Genomic DNA, 24,361 nt, shown 5'->3' on the forward strand with positions numbered 1-24,361 from the left:
GTCGGGTTTTGGAATCAGTCCCATGACTATCATCATGGACAGGAACACTGACATCTCGTCTGGTGTTGTGTCGAACCAGCTTTGCATGTGACTTGGACTTGCGTCTGGTTGACTTTTCTGGTGTTCAGTGGCATAGTGGTTGGTCTCGTTGGCAATGTGCAATTATGTAAATATTTTGTTATATTGCCCAAATATTTTATCATTTTTATCGGCATCTTTCCTCTTTGAGGAGAGATGCCGAATTTTATTTTAGAACCGTCTTTTGTTTCCGTCACAAGCCCCGAATAATTTTGCGATGGCTTATGTTATTTAAACTTTGTTATGCAAGTCACATTGCGTACATACGAGCCAAGTTGTCATACCCTCGTCACCCTTGTACGTTTGTAATTGTTGATAATGAGGCATATTTTTTACAGACTTTGCATTTCTCTTACAGCGTTGTTGAAGAATGATAAATTAAGGGGAGGACATAGAGCCAACCCTGATTTTTCATACGCTTCGTGCAAACTATCGTTCATGTCATGAGTATAGTCTACGTTAAACTGGCGAGCAAGCTGTTGAAATTTTAAAGATACATGTGAGCCTGAATCAATATTTTTTAATATTTCAAACTAAATAATCGGGAAAAATATCTGTTGCAGTCAGTAAGTTTCAGGATGGTGTTTTGTTTTTACGCTTGGGCTATGAGGTCATATTTCACCGTCCTGGAATGAATGGATAACCAGGGTGGCGAAGGTTAGGGGCATGTTGGGGTTTGGTGGAGTTTGGGGAATTGAGGAATTTTTGGGATATTTGAAGAAGCACGATTTTTGTGGATTTTTCAAGTTTTGGCAGGTTTGGGGGAATTTCAAATTTTTTTTTAGATTTTTGGGAATTTTGAAATTTTTTGGATTTTGGGGGATTTCAAATTTTTTTGCATTTTGGGGGATTTTTGAGTAAAGTAAAATTTGGCAGATTTTTGAGGTTTGGGACAGAACTCTCCATTCCTTACTACTGCTCGAGCAACTCTTGGTTTCCTATGGCTTTTTTGGCTTTTTCTCATTTTGCGAAAAAGGCATTGTTTTTGTCAAATTTTTTTTTTGTTCATTCTTGTCAGTCTTCCCAGAAAATCTTCTTTCTTTTATACAATACACAGTTTTTCTGCACATTGCTTTAGTCTCTTTGCAATTTTGAATCTTCATCAAAGTTGCCTCAAACAAAAACCCTATAGCAAAGATGTGCCTCGAATCATGACATCATGATATCATGACGATGTCATCAGCTGATTTTATAGAATTTTGAATATTTAATTTTTCCCCATACATGTAGGTTTGAAAATGTTTTTGAACAGCCAGACGTCAATCTGACGGACTTTATATAAGGTGCACACTCTTAGTCCAACTAGAAAGGTCTTCAGTTTATAAAATTGCTGTGCTTGTAGACATCAATGAATAATAAATACTTGCCAATTTTTAGCGGAATGCGCCCTTCCATGTGGTCAGGGCAGAGATCAACGAAAAAGGACAGTTTTCACTTAAAAATCCAGCCTTTTGGTAAAACTAATACATAACCGTCTCACTTTTTATTGAATTTATGCAAATGTGGCATCAAAATAATGAGAAAAACATGCTTTTTTCACTGATGTTGTGGAAATTAAGCTTTTTGAATCAAGAGTTAAGATGACCCTTGACATGGATCAGTGACCTTTGACCCCATTTTAATAATAAAATATCTTTCGACACTTTTTTAAACCAAGTGTTTTTGAAAGTGAGGTTCCTGCTCTAGAAGAATTGGCTTAAATCTTTCTGGGATGTTTAAAATAAAAAATGTTGTGACAATTTTTCTAAAGTTGGTCAGCTTAGAATGACAATTTTGTGTGTAATTGTAACCGTTATATGCGCTGCTGGGCTGTTTTTTCATATTTTCGTTTTTCAAAAATCTTCAAAAACTCCTATCTTTTTTTCTGATCGCTTAAACCCCATAAAATGAGTGTCGTGTGGCGAGTCTAGCCCTCACAAGCAACTTCCATTGACCCTTCGGTTTTGCAGCCACGCCGCCCGCTCTGTATAGACCCCCCATTGTGTAGTGTTACATAAGGGCTTGTTTGTTCAGGGCCTTGGCCCAGCGCATTGCTATACTGCCGTGTTGCTATGCAGAGAGATTGACGGTCAAGACCTCAACGTGTAATATGCAGTGAGTGAATGGGAAGCTGTGACCACGTGCACTAGGCTTTGTCAACTGTTCAATGAGTGCGGGCAATGACGGACAAATGAATCATGCTGTAAAAAATGGGGTCTAAATGTGTGGGTTTTTTGCGGCACTGCTGCATATAACTTCTGCTATTTTTTGAAGCTTTTGGGTTTTTTTTCTGTTATATGTTTTCCCATCTACCAAACTTATATCTCCCCCAAACCACTCTCATATTTTATCTCCAAACTTGTTCATTTTCCCTTCCACAGTGTAAGTTTTCGTTCAAAATGGATATTTCCCTTCCCAAACTTTATTTCCCCAACAATTTCAAGTAAAATCTTAGAAACCAATAAAATCAAGTACACATAGAAATACACACAGACAAATATTTGGAGAGAACTTCTTTTTCTCTTTTTTTCTTCTTGTCATTTCTCTTGTGTTTTCTTTTCATTTCTCATTGAAATAGTTGAAGTCATAAAAGTAGTAAAATGAATTTCCACTCTTTCTAATAAAATAAAAAGCAAAACTCATAAAAAAAGCAAGAATGAACAAACTACCACTACCGGTGCAAGGAGTGAAAAGGATGAAAAACAACATCCTCAAAGCAGTACTTTCCAGAAACTTTGTCTATTTTGTTGTTTTTTTCAAAGGTTGAAAACATGACCAATTAGTAAAACCATTACAAGGAAATGTGCTACTTTTTTCAAGAGATGAAAATACAACATCCTCAAAGCAGAACTTTCCAGAAACTTTGTCTTTTTCGTCATTTTTTTCAAAGGTTGAAACTATGACAACTCCTAAAACCACTAGTAAATGACATATTGTTTTACATCAGATAAGTGGGGCATCAAGTCACAACCAAAAAAAAAAAACAAAAAATAATGTCCATGAAAATGTCCATGAAAATAAATGTTCAAAGTGTGAATTAGTGTACAGTATGGTACTCTTTGAAGCAGGGGGCGACGCAGAGGGGCTGGTGGCATGTGTCGCACTCGAAGTGTGTCTTCTTTTGCTGACCACGGGAAGCGCAGAGGACACACCGCCGGTAGCAGAAGTCCCCATAGCTGGTCCTCTCAAAGTCCACGGGGAAGTGTCGGCCGACAAAGCGGGAGTTGGTTACTGGTGGAGTATTGTGCTGAGGGCAGTACTCGGGCAAGGGCTCGTCGAACAGCAGCTCACGGACAAGACTCAAGCGGTAGTCGAGGAAGGAGAGGCGGTGATCAACGGCCAGGTACACGGCGTAGCTGTTCACCAGCGTCAAGTCAAGCAGGTAGAAGAAGAGCTTCTTGTACCACTTGAGGGACTTACGAGTAGCTCGATGATTTGCCGCTAGTTGGTCGCTCTTGTCAACGCCCCCCCATCAGGGCATTGTACTCGATGATGCAGGTCGGTTTCTGCTTTTCCTGCCCTGTCCTGTCTTGCTTGCCGGAGCAACGGATGTCTGCCGTATGCATGGTGGAGAGCATACGGATGTTGCGCTTGTCTCACCACACCATGGCCAGGAGAGAACTGCCGACACCCAGGTCGGCCGACCGGAACGCTGTTTCGCCCCGCTTCAGCTTGACGGACTGCAGTTCTTTCGGCATCCCTTTTCTGTTCGCTATGACGGTCCCGACGATGTTGATCCTCTGGTTGTGAAGTCGTTGAAACAAACAAATCGGGACTGCTGAAGGCCCGGTTGAGGGCAAGGTTGTAGCCCTTGCCGCTTAGGTCGTTCACCAGGTCCATCACCACTTGTGTAGTTGCTGGGAGGTCTCCTTTACTTTGGCCGGTATAGACTTGAAGTTGTAGCAGTACCCGGTGGCACTCCCGGTGCTCTGGCACAACTTATACATCTTGATGCCGAAGCAGGCCCTCTTTCTGGGTTTGTTGGTAGCGAAGCGGAGACACCCGTAAAACTTCAACAATGAGTCGTCAACGGAAAAGTCCCATCAAGGAACTTAGACAGTGGCAAACTTCTGAGCAAGATGGTCGACGACTGGGCGCACTTTGAAGAGGCGGTCAGTGCAGTCCTCCGGCATGGCGGTGTTATCGTTGAAGTGCAGGGACTGCAGGATAGCAAGGAAGCGATCTTGGGGCATGACGGACAGGAATAGGCTCAGCTTCAGTAGTGGGTCGGTGGACCAGAAGCTATGAAGGGCGGGGTGCTTCCCAACGCCCGTCATTATGCAAAGGCCCAGAAAGGCCTTCAGTTCTCTAGTGTTCAGATCAGTCCATGATCACATGTGTGCCGATGTCGTAGCTGGCCTCTGCACGGCATACCGGTTGGTCTCTTGCATTATCTTGTTTTAGAGAACGTTGTCAAAAAACAGCTCAAAGGCTTCAGTGCAGGTTGAGCTGCGATGCAGGAGGGGATCGACGGCACCACCATTACCGGTGAAGCCGTACTTCAGTGGTGTACTGTCTTCATCTGTCCACCGGAACAGTTCGGCACTGCTGCTGGTCGACACGGTGGTCTGTGTACGGGACTTTCTCTTGTGCTTGGCATATACAGCCAAGGGTACATCACTATCAATTTCTGTACTTGACTGTACTTGAGCAGGTGACGGCGGTGATGAAGAAGACGAAGAACCTTCGTCTGACCTGAGATAAAACTCGCTTCCATTGGAAGAATGGGACTCTCCGGATATAACTTCAGCCATGTTGTCTGTGCTCTGATAACACGATACCTAATATGAACACATGTAGCCACTTTTAATCTCAAGCAGCGAGGGCCAAGCCCTTTCAGTCAACCTGGCAAGGGCCAGCAGCGCCCGGGCCGGGTCATTCATGGGGCACAGGTTCATAATGAGCCCGCACAGCCCGGGCTTTGTCTTCAGTGCAGTGCAGCGATAATCTGCTACGAGCACCCGGCAATGCAAACAATAGCGTTCTGCACAAACAATACACGGATTACCTCCGCTAATGTCAGCGCTCTGCACTGAAAGAATACGGGGATTGATTGGCAGCGCCCGGCAGCTCTCAGCAGCTCGGAATTTTATTACAGGCTTTTATAAGTTTGGTCACGCCGGCTATAAAATAAAGTCCCAATTCTCCGGCCCCAGCAACCTATTATTGCCAAAGACCAATTTATTTACCTCCAGTGTTGGCCTAAACTTTTTAACTGACAGCACTAAACTTTTTAAGAAATGCCCAGCAACTTTTTTTTTTTAGTAAAGTTCTGATTTCGGAGACCCCGGCCACGAATATAAGGCCTATGCCTCCGGTACAAGAGCCCGCGCCTGGAAGTGGTTGAAATTGCATTTTTGGGGGAAATATTTTGTAAAAATCTTTTCAAACTTTTTGGCTTGGCTTTTTCACAATTTTGAAAAAATACACCGTTTTTGTTCTTTTTTTTTGCTTTTTTTGCAATATTTTCCTATTCTTTTTCTTCTGCTCAAAAGCCCATTTATTTTGTGCACGTTTCTTCAGCCAACAACTTTAGCCCCTTAACAACTTCGGATCTTCATCAAACTTGCACCAATGAAGGATCCTTATGCATAGAAAAAAAAAGGATTTATTATTGATTTTTTAATGTTTATTTTAGCCCATTGACTTTGTACACGTTTTCTAGGCACAATTTTGGTCACTTGGCGAACTCCAATTGTCATCAGAGTTTCAGCTGGCACACACCCTTATGCAAGATAAGTGCCTAATTTATGACATCATGATGACGTCATCACCTTATTTGATATTTTTGAATATTTTTGAATATTTAATTTTTCCCCACAGATTTTGTACATGTTTTTCAACAGCCAGACTTAGGGACTCTGGTCAGTCTAACTGATTTCATGTTTTTGCACACTCGCACTCCACCACGTTAACCACTTCGTGCCGGGGCTTTTTCCAATGTTGAAGATGTTGGGCCGGCATGACTATCATTTTTTCCGTTTTCAAAATCCTTCAACAATTCATCATTCCATTTAACAGTCGTTTATAGCCACACAGAGTAATCTTCAGGCACTACTCTAAGTTGACGGGTGACCTTCATTGATGCCCGAATATTTCAGCCAGGCCTGCAGCCTTGTAAACAGAGCCCAGATTGTGCGGTGTTATACAACTGTCTTTTGTTCACGAACCTGGCTCAGTGCACTGCTGACCTCTTTTCAATAGGGGCCAGATTAGCATGCAGCGGTGCTGTGTGGCTCATCGCTGCGGTGGTGGAGAGCTTTTGTCCCCGGTGGTAATCCGCTTGCTCTAAATACCCCAAACCCTGGTATATGGTTTCAAAATAACGCTGGATTATCACCACTTTTGAGAGTGAAAAATGCTGGTAATGCCCAGCAGCCTGGTCTTTTGTTCGGAGTACGGTCTTTTGTTACAGGGCCCTGTTTCCTTTGTCCGAGTTCGGAGACCCCGGCCACACATATAAACCATACGGCTCTGATTTCGGAGTCCCCGGCTGGTAGTGGTTAAGAGGGTTCCAGAACAAAATTGTCATAAGCACTTCCTGCCGGGGACTCCGGGATCGGAGACGTATGGTTTAGATGGGTGGCCGGGGTCTCCAAACTCGGACAAAGGAAACAGGGCCCTGTAATAAAAGAGACAGAGACAGAGAATACAATGGTTGCAAAGCACACCATAGACTGTCACTCCATGTTGAGCAGCCAACGATTACACATAAGTTCTATGCAACCATATTCATGTCTGCACAATCTTTGCTCATTTTACAGCTTTCAATCAACCCTGCGGGGCTAGCTTACATTAATAGTCAATTTGTTCACCAAACCAGTAAAGCTGTTCTGCTTATGAAAAATGTTTGACAGACGAGAAAACATCTGACTTTGTACTTAGAAACAATCCTATTGGGATAGAGCTACCACATTGGAACGGGCCGATAAACGGTCAATCCCTGCACTAATTCCAGTTTAGTTTGCAACTTGAGAGAAATATACGTTGCCAACGAAGGAAAGAAAATCTCATACAGGTCTCTAATACTATGAGAGAAAAACTTAGCGAAAACGTTGAATAAGTGAATCAGATGTCGGCAGGTCAGCTGATCATGATAATGTGTTAAGCACTGCTTGAAAACAGCCAAATTAACGGGCATCTGAAACCACAACAAGCAAAAAATGCTTATAGAATGCTATTTACATGCTAAAAACAGGGGTAGGTCTAGGTCTACATACATGTACATGTAAAGAGGTTGTTTGCAGTGCCACCTATCTTTTCATTGTTTAATATCTAGTGCTGCAGCACAACCTACATCGCCATGGACCGCGTGGACCGACGCGTAGCGTTGTAGAACTACCTAGGAGTGTGGGGTCTACAAGTGTATCGGAATGAATTGAATGCAAGATCGTCAGAATTTAGCCAGATTCAACTTACGCCTACCCTGTAAGCCTACTAGGTCTACTATACAATTCAAAGTTTTAACCAAAGAGTCCAGTTAAATGTCCACTGATAGTCCTCCTCAGCATGACTCACCCCCCAGTGCACCTCATCATCGGCGATAGCAGATGAACATCCGCAGGAAACGGCTGCCCGAACACTGACGGCACTGGTGAGCCCTGAATGCGCTGCTCCCCCGACTGTACATAGCGATTGAGCGGTGACCCATCGGGAAGAGGATGAGCGCTAGTTGTCCAGCAGCAGTAGGCCTACATGTTTGTTGCGCCACTGATTGCTTGCAGCTGTAATTTGACGGGACTGTTAAATTGATGGGACCGTACCCATCACGCTTGTCCACTGATACATGTAGTGTGTTGCTCCACTGACCGTTTCCAGCTGCAATTTGATGGGACCGTACCTGTTGCACTTGTCCGCTGATACGTGTAGGCCCTAGTAATGTTGCTCCACTGACTGCTTGCAGACCTGCAAGTTAACAGGACCTGTTGTGCTTCTCCTCGTAGTGATTGCACCAAAGCCCATGGATGACGGCCATGGACTGGTAGGTCCAAGACAATGCCTGCTGGCATTCTGTGGAGGTAACCAATGGGTCTGTCCACGTCTCCTGTGGTGTATGTTGAAAGGCGGCATCGCAGGGGAATACAGCACACAGAGACATTTCCTCAACTGACTACATAGACTCTGCGTTACTCCTGCCTAGCCTGCGCATTGCATCAGGCAGGATAACCAGGCCCTGCCAGTCTCTGCCTAGTCGGTTTGCAGCAAAATGTGAGGAGAATTGACACCACACAGTCCAGTAGATTGGTAGCTGGTATGCTACGAGAATGCACCAAAAGTATTGTCCAGAAATAAGAACAACATTGCCAGTAAATAGCAGGAAATATGAAGTTTCACTGGTGAGATTTATTTTGGCAAGCAGCGGCATCGGAAGGCTATGCCGAAGTGGCCTTTACATGCCAGCAATTCAGCGCGGTCGCTGAATTATAACAATGTCTAACATCTTTCTTGTGTGTTGATTGTAATTTATAGTAAAGCTAGAGCTTGACTTTCCTTGGGCTTTTTTCCAGCCAGCAGGGACCCAGGTTGTCAAGGGCCTGCACTCCAAGTTACATGCTTACAACACCATGGCAACAAACAGCTGATTATTAAATTTAGGGATTGTCAACAAATTATAATGCATTTTATCTTGTAGTGATAAATTAGAACATGACTGAATGATCTATGTGTATTTAAAATTAGAACTCACCAGTTGGGCTGCTTGCTCATGTCTTCCGTACATGCCATAAACTGCAGGCCCAGAAATGCGCAAAAAGAATGTCTAGTATTCAATGAAAACAAAAGTGAGGATGCTACCGTATATTAAGTCAGCTCGTAAAACCCGGGGTGAGACTGTGAGAAAAAAGGTGCTTGGCCGCAAGAGGGCGCTAGTCAAAATTATCTATGCATGGCCGCGTACGTACAGTGCACATGTTCTACAAAAAATACAATACTGATACAGTTTATGTGGAATGAAAGGAATGGAATCAATGTGACCATGTGACTTTAACAAAGATAAGGAACTAGCGTCAGGTGAGAGTAAGGCAAAAACTTGACTAGGTTACACTTGGTACAGACATAAACCAAGAGATGTTATATTTGAAAATTGGAGTGATGTCATGGTGACGTCATTGAGTGGATTTATTTATTTATTTTTTTTTTTAGCATTTTTGACATTCTTTTCAATGTATCTGCTGAACGAAAGAAGATATTTTTGAAATTCTTTTTGCAAGACCTTGGGTAGGCCCTGTAGATGTGTTCAATCCTTGGAAAATTTTGCGACGTCACGACGTCATCAAAAATGCAGTTTTCAACTGGTATATTAGATTGCTACCAAATTCACAGTTTTGGTAGAGAGTCACCCCCTCATCATATTTGATGAGGGGGTGACTCTCTGACTCATATGTCATCCAATAAAAAGTCCCTGTTCAAATGAATAAAGGAATGTGTGGGAGTGAATGAAGGAATGCTGCCACAAGTTGCTACAACTTGTGAGGGTCATGGAAGAAAAGTCCGTGTCTTTTGTCAAGTACTGCTTAATGTGTCTGACAGTCCATCTTGCAGTTAGGCTCTATTACAGAGGGGATATAGTGTCTCAGAGTCTGGTAAGCACAAGTTCTTCAAAAGCTGATAAGCAAACAATACATATTAAAAAAAATGGAATTTGGCTGTCAGAAGCTCAGCATGAGACATCACGATGTTGCATGCATACACGTACCGGTACTAACCAAACGATCTTAGGCCAGTATTATTCCATTGGTGCTTGGTCAGAATTTTAGGTTAGGAAACAAGACTTAGTACTCACCAGTTTTATATCCTTGCTCCATAATCACCCAAGATAATCGAAGGACCAATATGAGGAGAACCTTGGTGTTTCACTTGCGTGATTGGCCAGTTTCCCCACACACAGCAAATGGTTAATTGTGCATAATTGGCCTTTTATGACTATTAGTTTTCTGGACAGTGCGTGCAGAGGAAGTTAATCCCTTCACAATCAACCATTTGAAAGTATCCCTCCCCTAGCAAATAATAGCAAACCGTGGTGAGTCAAGGAATGTCATTTTTATCAAGTACTGCTATTCATGTAGGAGTACCTTGATGATCAACTACATTTTCGACATGTTGACTTCAAGTACGTTTCTGCCCTTATATGAGTATCGTTTGTTTGAATGCAATTACGAATACAAGTACTCTAAATATAGAACACGTGTAGGACTCATGCAGTATGAGTACTGAGTACAACATCACTGGCAGATGCATGTGTCGGCCATTTAGTGGAGTAAGCTGTTAAAGTGATGTCAGACTGAAATTTCGGGGTTCTTTTCCCTCACACTGCAGTGTCCAGGTGATCCACAACGTGGCCAGCTAATTTTTGTTTGGTCTTACACACTTTGAACTGCTTGCAATGCTAGTATATAATGGCATACATCAGATTGATAAACAACAAATGTCCAAAAATTTGGTAAATTTTGGCAATGGAATGTTCTTTATTAACCTCAAGGAGCATGTTGTCAACTTTGTTGTTTTCTTAATTTTTTACGAGTGCTAAGCAGCATTTCCTCTTATGTACTTGTATCTTATATTGGTTTTAGGGAGCTAAGCAGCGATTGGAAAGAGCCAAAAATATAGGTGTGACTCAGTTGCATCAACGTAAAATTCGCCAGTTTGAACCAGAATTCACTGCCTCAGAATTTGCCTGGAAAGCCCAGAAGATCTTCATTGATGCCCATAATGCATTGCAAGAGTAAGTACATGTACTACATATTTTAAAGGGTCCATGATGACCTCCATGGACAAACTGTTAATTAATTGTTTAAAATAGTCACTAGTATGCAAATTCCTTTGCGTCTGATTCAATTCACTAAATCTTCTGATCAACTGTAGTGCGCCCTCATGTCCCATGACGCATAGCGGAATGACCGCCATGTTCATCCTTCTTTTCCTTAGCGTGATTCTAAACTGACGTGTCTTTTTGACATCTTTGAGTTTATCGAGTTTCCATTTTGTTACACACCATTGTGACATTCTGATCAAACCCTAACATATTGTAAAAAATGTACATTCTATATTTCTGAGTTTATGTGTATATTTTCTTGTTTTGGTAGTATATTTTTTCTTTTCGTGTGTGTGCATTTTATGGATCATTGACTCTACGCTGTTACTACCAAGCGATACATAGGGTCAACGGGCGACCCTGGGATTGTTTGGGGTTCCGCGAGGCGGTGTGGTCCCCCTCTTTCCTTGGTATATTTATAGGGTCAACGGGGTGACCCTGGGTTTGTTGGGGTTTGCAAGGAAGTGCGAGTCTGAATTTCGCGACCCCACATTCCCCCTATAGACCGACGGGAGTCGGTCTGCGGAGGATCGAGTGGCATCTTGCTAAACTTGTGATCCCATGGCTAATCCCTGCTGGCAATACCATCTTTGGTTCAGTTCAGGGTTATCCCATGCCACGCTTCAAGGGCCTGAGCTACAGTGCATGCGATATCCATATGCTCAGTTCCCCAACGTAACACGGAAGCATCGCAGTCAATGATAGTGCAGAGTGGCACTGCACTTGGGATTGAGATTCCCCTGCTTGCTGGGCCTGGGCGCAATACTTCTGTGTCCCGGTCCCAAAGCATTTTGAACGGGTGATGCGGGTCGACAACAAGCTACCATGGGCAACACCCAACATTGGCATGGCTCACAAGTCTACGCGCCGGAGTAGCCCCATGCCACCAACACTGGCTACACTGGCCGTAACACCCCTGGTGCCATTGTCTTCAGACACCCTTTCAATTGGGGCACTCGGCCGTGACAAAGACGCTGACACTCCAGGGGACAACACAACACTGCCCCCAGGTGCGCTACCTGCAGAGACAATACTGGGCCTTGCGGGCTCATCACCACCCGCTCCCGTGACAACAGAGCCCACCGGCCTCCTGCACCATTGGGGTATGCGATCTCCGTATGTCACCCTAGCTTCCTGCTGGGCCTTTCTAAGAAGACTGCTTCTACCCCTGCGGTTAACCAGCCCCATCCTGCTGTATCTTTACTGCAGCCTGGGCAGGCCTTCTACGCCCCAACTCACCAGGTGTCAACCACTCTCTCTACAACCAGTTCACCCGTATGCAAGAAATGCAAACATTCTTCGTCTTCTTCTACAGGGTCTAAGGGTTCTTGTAAAAAAAAACTCAGCGGACTGTACGCGGATTTACGCGGAAAGCCGTCCATTGCTAAGGGCCGAGCAGTTTGCCTACTCTGCGGCCGTATTCGTCCATGCGTGGTCAAGTTAATGAGGCTAGCACGGCCGGCCTTCTATTGTCATTATAATGCTTTACTAAATAATTCATGATCAGTCGCAGGCCGTATTTCAAGAGCGCAAAGTCCGCAAACAAGCTGCATCAAGGTAATTCATCGCAGAATGAATGAAAATGACTCGTGAGCGCATTTGACATGCAGTGTTTGCAATGTACGGTGTAAAATATACCACTAAAATATTTGGGAACAGCCTCGAACTGCAAAAAATTAAAAAAAAAAAAAACAGGATCGTTTCGCAATTTCGACAGGTTTATTCTGTGTGTTTCTTTCTTACATTCCTAGCATTTCGTTGCTAAATTCTGAGTGGTTTTGGTTTTATGGTAAAACTTAGACGTCTTTCACGTTCGTGCTCCCAAACAGTCTGGAAGGTCAGGACACGCCGGCATCATTCTCCGCGGCTCTTCGTACGAACTCGTTTTCGGGACAGAATTTTCTGAAAATGATCCGGCCATTCTGATTGGTTTAACTGTCTTAGTGGCATTTTCTGAATGGTTCTGAAGGTTCCCTTCACCAGTGTTCCATGACGATCCGTTCATACACACCAAAGTTACATTTTGAAAAGTACAACATAGTTTTTTGAGACTAAAATGCCTGTTCTGTGTCAGAGAACAAGGTACTTGCAAATCTTTGATCTTTCATTGTTATTGGCTTTTGTGCATTTTGCAAAAAAGTCATTCGTTTTGTTCTGTTTTTTTTGCTTCTTCTTCTTCTTGTGCTCAAAAGCCTGTTTTTGTACATGTTTTTGTTGCTGTTTTTGCAACTTTTGATCTTCATCAAACTTATACCAATGAAGAACCCCTATGCATAGATAGTCCCAGAAACATGAAGTCATGATGATGTCATCAGGCGATTAATTATTGATTTTTAACTATTTATTTTAGCCCATTGACTTTGTACTCGTTTTCGAGGCACAATTTGGGCTACTTTATATTGCTTTTTGAATATTTTATTTTTCTCAATATGTTTTGTACACATTTTTTTACTTAATACAAGTGAAGGAGTAGTCCTTTACTTTGGAACGAACGAAAGAGAAATCTGGTACTTTATGCTCTGTTATTTGCTTTGAAATATGCCTAAGAGTCCGAATATCAAGTAATAGTTCGTAAAAATTGTACAGATTAAGTGCAAATCACGTGACATGAACTTAAAGGAGCAGCGTTTGTGTAGACGAGTTTATGGCCCATTGACTTTGTACACGTTTTGGAGACACTATTTTGGTAAGTTAGCAATATTAAATTGTCATCAAAGTTACATGAAGCCTTCGCCATAAAGCGAATATAATGCGTAAATATTTACGTCATTATAACGTTATCAAATGATTTATTATTAAATTTTGAATATTAAAATATTCCATTGAATTCAATGGGTAATGGTATTCTTAAAAATCATCCACTGATGTAGTCACCGTCAACATCGTATTTTGTCCAATACCAATATATCATTCTTTTCAACAGACAATATTGAAATGTTATTTTTGCCTGGATTCTACTCTTTCCTTGATTTAAAAAGGGGCGTGACACCTGATCTGTGTGGGGACGTATTAAGTCCTGAACCCCAAACAGCACGGGTGATGAAGTCATTGACAACACCAGACCCTTAATCCCTTCATACCAGGATGCGTTAAAACACGCCGTAAAAATTGAGATCCTCAGCCCGCTTTTCAGCTATTATTCTCGGCCCATGCTCAAGCGAACATGGTGAAAGAAGGCAGGCCCTGGCTCTTGTGTATATGGTAATTGGTCCTTGTGTGTAGCCCAGAAATGAAAAGACTGAATTTGCATCATAATTACCAGCTTCACAATAGTCCCCACTTTGAAAAGAGGCAACGGGAATGTGGAAGCTTGAGTAGAGCCGCAAGCCACCGAACAATCAGCCTTTTCACCGTGTAATTCAAAGCGTGCAGAGCATGCTGAGCCACAAACCGAGAATTTGCAGTTTGGCAGGTGGCCTTCATGGTCAAGTGAGGCTGGAATTCTTGGAGTAGGCTTTCGGAAAGAAATTTCCGCCGAGAAGGGGTTAACTTGCAGATCCCACATGGCGTCATTTGCCGATGAATGTGAGAGTGGTTTCCGAGTGTATATCTTACAGTACTACTTGGTAGTCACAGTTATCACTAGTTAAATTCATTTTTGCACCAAAATGTTCAGGATAGTGCAGCAGATGTCATCTATAGTGGTCCTGCAGTCTCTTTCTTGAATTTTGTACACAGAAAATCTGAAATGTGCAATTAATTATTGTTTTTTTGGATATTATTAAAGAAATTTTTTTAGAGTGGCAATGCATATTTATGATTATGCAAATAAGGGGGAGTTTGCAGACGGATGTCAACGGAGAATACACTTTTTCAGGCCCTATATCTCCTGAAGTACATATCCGATTGGGTTCAAATCTTGCAAATATCTTGAAAAGGAGGTGCTGTAGATGAATATTAACATTATGTGATGATGATATCATCAGGAGACAAGTCACGTGACATTAAAGGTGCACTCTTAAACGCCCTGCATCTCCTGAAGTAAATATCCGATCGGGTTCAAATCTTTCAGGTATCTTTCAAAGGAAGTGCTTTAGAGGAATGTTGACCTCGTGTGATGATGACATCAGGAGACAAGTCACAAGATATTAAAGGTGCATTCTTTAAAGCCCTATATCTCCTGAAGTACATGTTCTATCAGGTTGAAACTTTGCAGATAACTTGAAAAAGAGGTGTTGTATAAATGTATGAAAAATGATTTGATGTGATGATGTTGTAGTTGTTCAAATGTACAAAAGAATGCGAAAAAGCCCTCTGTTCTGTTGGCAAACACACAGATAAGCTCTTGTTTTCATTTGGGTTGCAAAGTTTTATGATGTGAAACGGCCCATGGAAATCGAAATGAAAAGGACAAGTTTTGGTGATTCGCTGAGTATGGTTACACGCAGCACATGGAGATGCCTCATGGCATGCATGGTGCTATCTTGTATGTGCGAGTCTGCGTTCATGTACATGTACATACAGGGTATGCATAGCAGTTAGCACCGTATACACGGCATGCCTGGCTTTCACGAGTCGTGCAGCCACGATGCTGCCTGCTGATACCAGAATTTCGTCCTTTTATAAGTCCCATTCAGTGAGTTGATAATGTGAGGATTCTAAAGAGGGAAATCTGATGATGGTGAAATTGAAAGACGGAAATCTGGGGAAGTTATCAACGTATCATGTTAATGCCAGAGTTTCACCCCAAAATTTGAAGTTATCCCCATATCATCGTTCTAATTTGGTGGTGTAAACCCTTGCTCAAAGAGCTACATGTACTTGTGCATGTGTACATGTAGATTTCTATTCTTCAAAATAAGAAAACATTTTGCCAAATTTGTTTAATTTGCTGCAGAAATGCCAGAAATGCACTAGACAAAGTGAAAAAAAAAAAACAACACCATGAAGAAAGATCAGAGCAGAGGAAAATTCAAGAGTGGCTAAAACTCACCAGCTGGAAATAAATCAGACACAGAGACTCGTGTCCAGATTAATGCTGGATTGTGTCTGTATTTAGTGTATATTTACTGAAAAGATCCCTTAAAGAATTATTTGTGTAATTCATTACAACCCTTGAAATCAACAGAAATGAGTAGGATGTTTATTATGTAATTATTGATAAGTCTCATTTGGAGCTTTTATATTGTTTATTTCTGAAAATTATTTATTTCTGTTGTCTGTTGTCTATTAACCACTTCGGACCGGGGCATTTTTCAACGTTGAGGATGCTGGGCCGGCATGACTATCATTTTTTCCGTTTTCAAAATCCTTCAACAATTCATCATTCCATTTAACAGTCATTTATAGCCGCACAGAGTAATCTTCAGGCACTACTCTAAGTTGACGGGTGACCTTCATTGACGCCCGAATATTTCAGCCAGGCCTGCAGCCTTGTAAACAGAGCCCAGATTGTGCGGTGTTATACAACTGTCTTTTGTTCACGAACCTGGCTCAGTGCACTGCCGACCTCTTTTCAATAGGGGCCAGATTAGCATTCAGCGGTGCTGTGTGGCTCATCACTGCGGTGGTGGAGAGCTTTTGTCCCCGATGGTAATCCGCTTGCTCTAAATACCCCAAACTCTGGTATACGGTTTCAAAATAACGCTGGATTATCACCACTTTTGAGAGTGAAAAATGCCGGTCATGCCCAGCAGCCTGGTCTTTTGTTCGGAGTACGGTCTTTTGTTACAGGGCCCTGTTTCCTTTGTCCGAGTTCGGAGACCCCGGCCACACATATAAACCATACGGCTCCGATTTCGGAGTCCCCGGCTGGTAGTGGTTAAAACCTTCAGAGATTGATTTTGTGTGTATGTGTTTTGTTTTAATAAAATAGCTCTTATAATTTTTTGTGATAGACAGTAAATATATCGATTGGAGCTTTTATCGGGGACCAATAATTCTTGTATAAAAACGTTCATGGTGCAATTGCTACCAAGTCCAAGACGAAAGCAACTCTCACAAATGTGCATACATACAATAATGCTGGATTTAAAATAGGGAATTGCCATTGGTGGCATTGGTACCGTAGAAAAAAAGGCAACCCATAAAGGCCATATATGTTCATTTTGTAAAGCCATTTTGCACTGTACCTGACGTGAAGCTTTCAAATTTCCAACGCTATCAGAAAAACCACTTGACTGAAACTCTTGTTGTGTTTTTTTGGTAGTGTAATCATTTTCTAAATTGGAGCCTAGTCAAACTAGGCCTTAATCGCACCAGTATTTATGCAGAACCTAATTTTGTGCCATGCACATTTTGTTTGACCTTTCTTTGGAAAGAACCTGCGTTCATCAGCGATCGGATCTTCATATGATGGTTTCGCCCTTTCGACTTATCCAGGTTCCGGCACAGACTACAACTCACCTCCTGCTCCAGCCCCTGGCCACCCAACAAGACATGATGATGTTCCTCTTTCCTTGGATCAACTGCGGATAGAGCGGGACACACCCTCTGAAGATGAGGATATCTCTTCTTCAGAAGGATATGATCCACATATTAGGTCTGCCTTCCAATTCATTTACAGCTAGGCCTCTTCACATGCTTCCTTCAAGCGCCATCCCGCTAGGTTGGAGGCATCAACGCCAATTTTCCCGAACTTCCTCTTGACCGCTCATGCGTCGAAATGTTTAAAGTTCTCGCCAGTGCTCAACAATGGCGTCCATACCCACCCAGGGCCTTATTTCCAGTTTGCCAGGGAGGACTTTGATAATTTCCTCTCTGTCCCTGAGATTCCAGTGGAGGCCAAAGATAAAGTTTCTTCTGACGCTCACAAACCTACAGGAAAGTCTCCATTTAAAGACAAGGACAAGTGTTTCATCGAGTCTACTCTTGCTAAACTCGACAAAGCTTTACAACACGGCCTTCGCTGCACTGCGCTTATGGCACTCCTCTCTGAGTATTTGGCCTGATCGTGTGACGAAGATTCACGTGGCAGCTGTTGCACTTCGAGCGCTCGATGAGAGCGTCAACTCTATCTTCAAGCAGTTCGTTCGGATCTCTGTGCTAGCCACTTCTGCACGTAGATCCAACGCTTTAGACGCCATGAACATTCCCTATGAGGGAGTCAAGTCAAGACTTCAGGATCTTCCTCTTTATGACAAAGACTTTTTCACAGGGAAGTTCATGGAGATGATGGAGTCTGAAGTAAAACGTATTGACATATCACGTAAACTTAGCTTCTGTGACCTTCCACCGGTGGCGCCACCTCGCCAATCTCGTCCCATGACAGGAGAGTTAGGGTTCCTTTTGCCCCTTTTGTCAACCCAGTCACCAGACGAATCGTGGCCGTCCATCTTCCTCTCGGCCTACCAAGCCACCCCAGAGGGGCTTCAAAGGAAGAACTACCGAGCCGCGTTACCCCCGACCTCTTGGGGGTAGGCATCGTTGACTATTCAGATTTGCCTCCGCCCGCCGATCTCAGACCCGTTGGCGGGCGACTTCACCTCTTCGCAGGGTCTTGGGAGAATCAATCGGACAGCTGGGTGCTCACAACCATTCGCTATGGATACGCCCTTGAATTCACAAGCACCCCTCCATCTGTACCTATCCTCCGTCCGACTCCAGTGCCTACTGACAGAAACAAATGACAGGCACTTGAGTCCGAGATAGATTCTCTCCTTCGGAAACATGCTATCTGCCAGGTTCCCAATTCTCAAGCAAACAAAGGCTTCATCTTAACATTCTTCCTCACTCCAAAGAAAGAACTCAAAAGCTTGTGACCTATTATCAACCTCAAACCTCTAAACCGCTTTATCCGCCTGGAGAAATTCTGCATGAAGACCCTTCGGACGGTCACTCAATCTCTACAGGTTCCTTGCTGGGCCTCTTCCATTGATTCCGATTCACCCTCAAAGCTACAAATACCTACACTTCCTGTACAATGGGGGCCTCTTCGAATTCACGGCTCTCCCCTTCGGCCTCTTCACTGAGAGTGTTCTCGAGGGTTACAAAGACCTGGACGACAGGCAGATCGTTCAATGAAGCAGAGGTTTCCTACCCGCCTTACTTGCAATATCACAAATCAGCTGGGCTTCATCATCAACTAGTAAAGTCGAATCTCGCCCCAACTCAATACCCGACATATCTAGGGGCATCTATTGACCTTCAATGAGGCGTAATCCTACCGACGACCGAATGCATCAACAATCTTTTCGCCTGCGGCACGGGCCGCGGGCGCGGGCCGGAGCAGACCGAGTGGTCTGCTCCGGCCCGCGCTTGGCTCCGTCTCCTGGGCTTGATGGCCAGCATGGTGGACCTCATTCCCCTCTGTAGGCTGTACGTGTGCCCACTGCAACTTCATCTCTGAGCGCTCTACAGGCCCAAATGGAACTCAATCAATCTCCAGGTCCCCATATCAGACTTCATCCGCCCCCATCTTCAGTGGTGGTTAGTGAAGGAGCACCTTTCTCTCAGATTTCCCTTGCCAAGGTGAACCCAGAAATAACCATAACATCGGACGTTTCTCATCTGGGCTGGGGAGCCTCCCTACCACTGCTTCAAGCATCGCGAACATGGGACCTCCAGTTCCAAGGGAATCACATCAATATACTGGAACTTCAGGCCATGTTTAATGCACTGAAAGCTTTCTGCCCAAGCATTACAGGCAAACGAGTCCTCGTCCACTCGGACAACTCCACAGTGGTGTCATACATCAACCGCCAGGGAGGCGCACATTTTCCCCACCTATGCCTCCTGACGAGACAGATATTCCTGTGGGCCCAGGATTATGGCATCCACCTCCAGGCGACTCATATTCCTGGTATCGACATACGCCTTCCCTCCAATATCCCTAATACCAACAGTTCTCTCCAAGATCAAAAGGGAACGCTGCCACGTCCTTCTCATCGACCCCTTTTGGCCACGCCAGCCATGGTTCCCTCGTTTGACAAGACTTCTCATCCAGGTACTGGTGATCCTTCCCGACAGACCGGATCTGCTACATCAGCCGAAGTCAGGCATGCTTCACCCTCATCTGACGTCACTACACCTGACCTGTTGGCTATTGTCAAATAGTCCTTCAAATCAGCAGGACTTTCTTCTGAAGCTGCCGAAATGGCCTCGAAGAGTCGACGGTCTACACGCAGCATCTATGACTCCAGATTACAACATTTTACTTTGTGATGTTCAGAGCGAGGCTTGTCTCTGACCAGAGTTTCTGTGACCTCTGTAGCTGACTTCTTCATGCACCTGTTCAAATCAGATCTCCTGGTTTCAACTATCTGTTACTACCGGTCAGCCAGTGTGGCTATACATGATGGCTTTCCAGATGGTTCGACTTTTGATTATCCCCCAACTAAGAGATAAATTCCTTCATGGGAATTGTCAGCTGTCCTCCAACTGCTTGCTGGTCCTCCCTTTGAACCTCTCCGCGACGCATCGTTGATTAACTTATCGGTGAAACTGGCATTCCTGCTGGCAGTTACCACCACACAGTGCGGCACTGAACTGAAGGCATTGTCCATCTCAGATGGCCACATCTCATGGGAACCTCATGCTGTTCGTCTCATCCCAACGCTAGTGTTTCTCACCAAGAACCAATCAGTTTCCTTCCATCCTCCTGACATTTCTTACCAGACATTACCAAACACACTGGGACTCCCGACGACAAACCATTGTGCCCAGTGCGGACTCTTAAATGGTACCTAGCCAAAACCAAAAAACTCAGAGGTACAACTTTGCAGCTTTTCATCACCACAATAAAACCTCACCGAGGTGTGACCAGAGACACTATAGCCAGATGGGCAGTTTCAGCCATCAAGTTCGCTAACCCAGATTGGCCGAACTCTGTAGACAATGAAACACGATGCCTCATCAGGGCTCATGATATCCGAGCAGTTTCCACATCTTGGGCCTACTTCAGGGGCATACCAATGGAGGAAATATGTAAGGCAGCATGCTGGAAGATCCCATCTACCTTCACCACATGCTACCTCACCGATGTTCTACAAAAGGACTCCGCACATGGCAGAGCGGTCCTAACATCGGCCACATCAATACAGAAGGGTTCCTCATCGAAGCAGCCCACCACTAGAACGCCATAACAACTCCATTATGTGGTGAGTCCGCAATAAATTTCGACAATTTCTTATTCCTCTGTTGTTCTCATTATGTAGTGCGTCCTTGCCGCACCCCCCTCCAAGGGCTCGGTGCTACTCTGCATATGTAGCGACTGTTTGGGGTAGGTTGAAAGCAGAAGACTCCTTCCCCCACAGAAATGTGGGTGAGGTCTGCTATTGAATACCTACCCCAAACAGTCGGTTCCCTCCCATCCTTCCCCACTTTTGGCTCGGACGATTTTAATACCGGAAAAGATGGACGAACATGACGGCCATTCTGCTATGCATCATGGGACATGAGGGCCCACTACGGTTGATCAGAAGATTTAGCAAATTGAATCAGATGCAAAGGAATTTGCATATTTAGTGACTGTTTGGGGTAGGTATCCAAATCTGTCGCAACATGGGACTGGTGGCGGAGCAGGGCTTGGTGGGCTGCCCCACCCCTTTGTGGTGCGGTTTTGCATTATCTGATTAGCGGCCTCGACGAGGAGAGAGACCCAGTGGAGTGAAAAGGCCTGGTTGAGCATGCTATGCCGCAACAATACCCTGATGACCACTACCGGAATTGATCAGGCTGAGAGAGTGGTACCATAACAAAGCCCTTGATCTCTGATGACTAGTCCATTCATCTACCCTCCGGGCCGAGCGTGCCGGACTGCTGCACTACCCTTGGTCATCGGCACCCACTCCACACGCCTATAGATCTGGTTGAGCCGCATCAATACCCTTGATCATGATTTTCAGGGCGAAATGATCTGTTCCTCTCTCCATGCCACAAGTTCTGGGCATCGCTACCTACCACTTGCCGATGGACTGCGGTCATGAGGCCACCGATCCTGACCTGGGATGTTCCTTGCAGGAAATGACCGACCATTTGGGGTACCCCCGCCTGGTCCGTCTTCCAGCCGTCCCGGCCTCCGGCTTCCCTGTACTGGTGAAGGCTAAGGAGCGCAAGGCCAAGACATCTTTTTGGCTTCTTCCTCATCCAAGGCTAAGAAGAAACGTTGCTCCAATCCGGATACACCCCCGTGGATGATGACCCGCCAGGCCATCTCAGAGGCTTTCACCTCTCTTGCTTGCAAATTAGACTCCAAGCCTCAGCCAGCAGTGATGGCACCCGACCCGAACCCCCCCCAGCCGTCCCTCTTCCCTCACAGGGGACATTCTCGGAGGCTGAAGTGGTCTGTGTTGTCCAGCCAGATCCGTTCCACCAGCGAGACCCGGCTCCAGATCATGACCCGGATTGTGGTGGCTCTGTCTGTTGGCGTTGCAGTTGGGGTGAGTAAACTTACTCCCCTGTTGTCTGGGTCTGGGCGTTTGACATTCACCCTCAGTTCCCGTGCTCTGAATTCCTCTGGCGGTCTCCCTATTACCAGCGCCTACCATGGAAGACGTGTATTCATTGTATGGCTCACCAGTCTACACACCGGGACGGCCCCACACCTCCCGGGCCAGCTACATGTACAACAACCAACACACCCCATGGACTACGACTGTCAGATGAACTTCTCAGTGGTTTGCTCAGGTGTGACTTGGAAGTTACAACACCTCAGGCTGATGGCCCGTTGTTTTGGGGGACGGCCAATTGAGAGGCGCCACCTACCTATGTGGGCTCTTCACCGACTTTCGGACTACAGAATTGTATCATCGCCGTAGTTCTCAAATGCCACTCATCACTGCAGCTTTTGGCTACTGGCTAGGGCTATCTGACCAGGGTGTTTCCGTCTCAGCTCTCTGGCGGCTCGGTGTGCTTCGACCTATCACGACCTGCATTCCAGACATGCTGCTGATGTTCCGGACTCTTAGGTTCTTTCTTCAGGTTCTACAACCGGATTACCACACATAAGAAGCGTAAATGCAAGAAATCCCGCTTTACACCTGGGCAAGATATTTCTTCATCGGATATGATGATGGCAGTTCTTTCTCCCGGAGATGCTGTCCACCATCACCAGCCGCCTTGAGTCAATCTCCACCCCCCTGGCAACTGCCCGAGATCCGGATGCCTTGTGTGAGGATTTCCTTCCGGATTCAAATCCAGCTTCATCTTCGGCTTCACATCCGGCTCCGTCAGTCTATCTGATACATGACGGCGCCCATTTACACATATATTTTGAATTGCAACAGCATAGCAATCACACTCTCTCGGGGCACCATCCGACCAACAGGGTGGATTCTTCACCCGAGCGTGGTCAGCCATATTTTTGCAGAGATCGAGCATCCCCGTGTTGACCTCTTTGCTTCCACCGACAAAACCTGTCTCCTGAAGTTCTGTTCCAGGTTCCCTCACCCATGGGCATGGGTGACAGGCACCCTACAATTCGACTGGTCGGTTCTTCTGGCATACGCCTTTCCTTCAATTTCCCACGCATCCTGTCCAAGATAGAACAGGAGCCTTGTCGGGTCCTGCTCATTGCCCGTTCTGGCCTTGCCAACCGTGGTTTCTGAGACTGACAAGACTCGTGGTACAATGGCCGCTGGTCCTTCTGCCCAGGGAGGACATTCTTCGTCAACCCAAGTTGGGGGTCCTTCATCCAGCACATTGGGGTCTTCACTTCAGGTGCTAGATGTTGACCAATGACCCTTCAGAGCGTTGGGCCTTTCTGGAGATGCTGCATCCATAGCAGCCCGGGGTTAACGCCTGTCTACTCACAAAATTTACAGCAGCCGACTACAGCAGTTTAATAGATGGTGCGATGACCATGATGTTTCTCCAAACGAAGCTCCTGTGAGTTCAATCGTAAGCTATTCAGGTATCTGTTCCACTTGGGCCTCCAGATTCCTACCATCTGCAATTACTGGTCGGCCTTGACACCTTCGGGCTTCATTCGGGCTTCAGCAGTGGATCGACGGTCTCTGATAACACTGCCATCCACCATCTTCCTTGAGGAATGTTTGTCAAGCATCCTCATATCAAACACCTTGTTCTATCCTGGGACCTTGGAAGCATCTTCGGCGTTCTTGCCAGTCCCCCTTCAAGCCGCTTTCTGATGTATCTGATCTCCATGTCAATACAGTGGAGTCCATCTTGTCCTCCCCACTTTCAGCTTGGCATCCTTCCATCTCAGAAAAAGAAGGACGAACATGGCGATGACTACACCAGGGGTTGACCAATAGGGGGCGCACTACGGTTGATATAATATTTAATAAATAGCAAAAGAGCACAAAGGAAATATGTATATGTAGTAACTGTCTTGGTAAGTATGACCTCGAGGACTCCTCCCGCACATAACTGCATATGTTTAAGTGTGGTAGGTACCAGAGCAACAGGAAGAACTACAAGGGCATTTTCATGGAACCAAACTTGTGCAAACGAGTCTACGGCAAGTGAGCCGGGATTCCAAAAACGGGGCAACTTTGTATCATAGAAACTGGTGAAGCAATCCACTGTAAATGGGCCCCACAAATTACTTGTTCTAGAGAAAATTCATCAGAAAGGGACCAGTCTACCAGTAGA

At 44.9% G+C, this 24,361-nt stretch overlaps 1 protein-coding gene across 4 annotated transcripts in view; it reads left to right on the forward strand.

The window, feature by feature from the left end:
* Window positions 1–24,361, forward strand: part of mrpl45 (mitochondrial ribosomal protein L45) — a 135,194-nt gene that overhangs the window by 58,000 nt on the left and 52,833 nt on the right. For all 4 annotated transcript variants that reach the window (XM_022254332.2, XM_087140414.1, XM_022254333.2 and 1 more), the window contains exon 4: window positions 10,626–10,777. In XM_022254332.2, the coding sequence (XP_022110024.2) occupies window positions 10,626–10,777 (152 nt within the window). The remainder of the gene's footprint in view (window positions 1–10,625; window positions 10,778–24,361) is intronic.

The sequence above is a fragment of the Acanthaster planci genome, linkage group LG08 (assembly GCF_054643075.1).
Source record: "Acanthaster planci isolate LZ-2023a linkage group LG08, COTS_SCS, whole genome shotgun sequence".
NCBI lineage: Eukaryota > Metazoa > Echinodermata > Asteroidea > Valvatida > Acanthasteridae > Acanthaster > Acanthaster planci.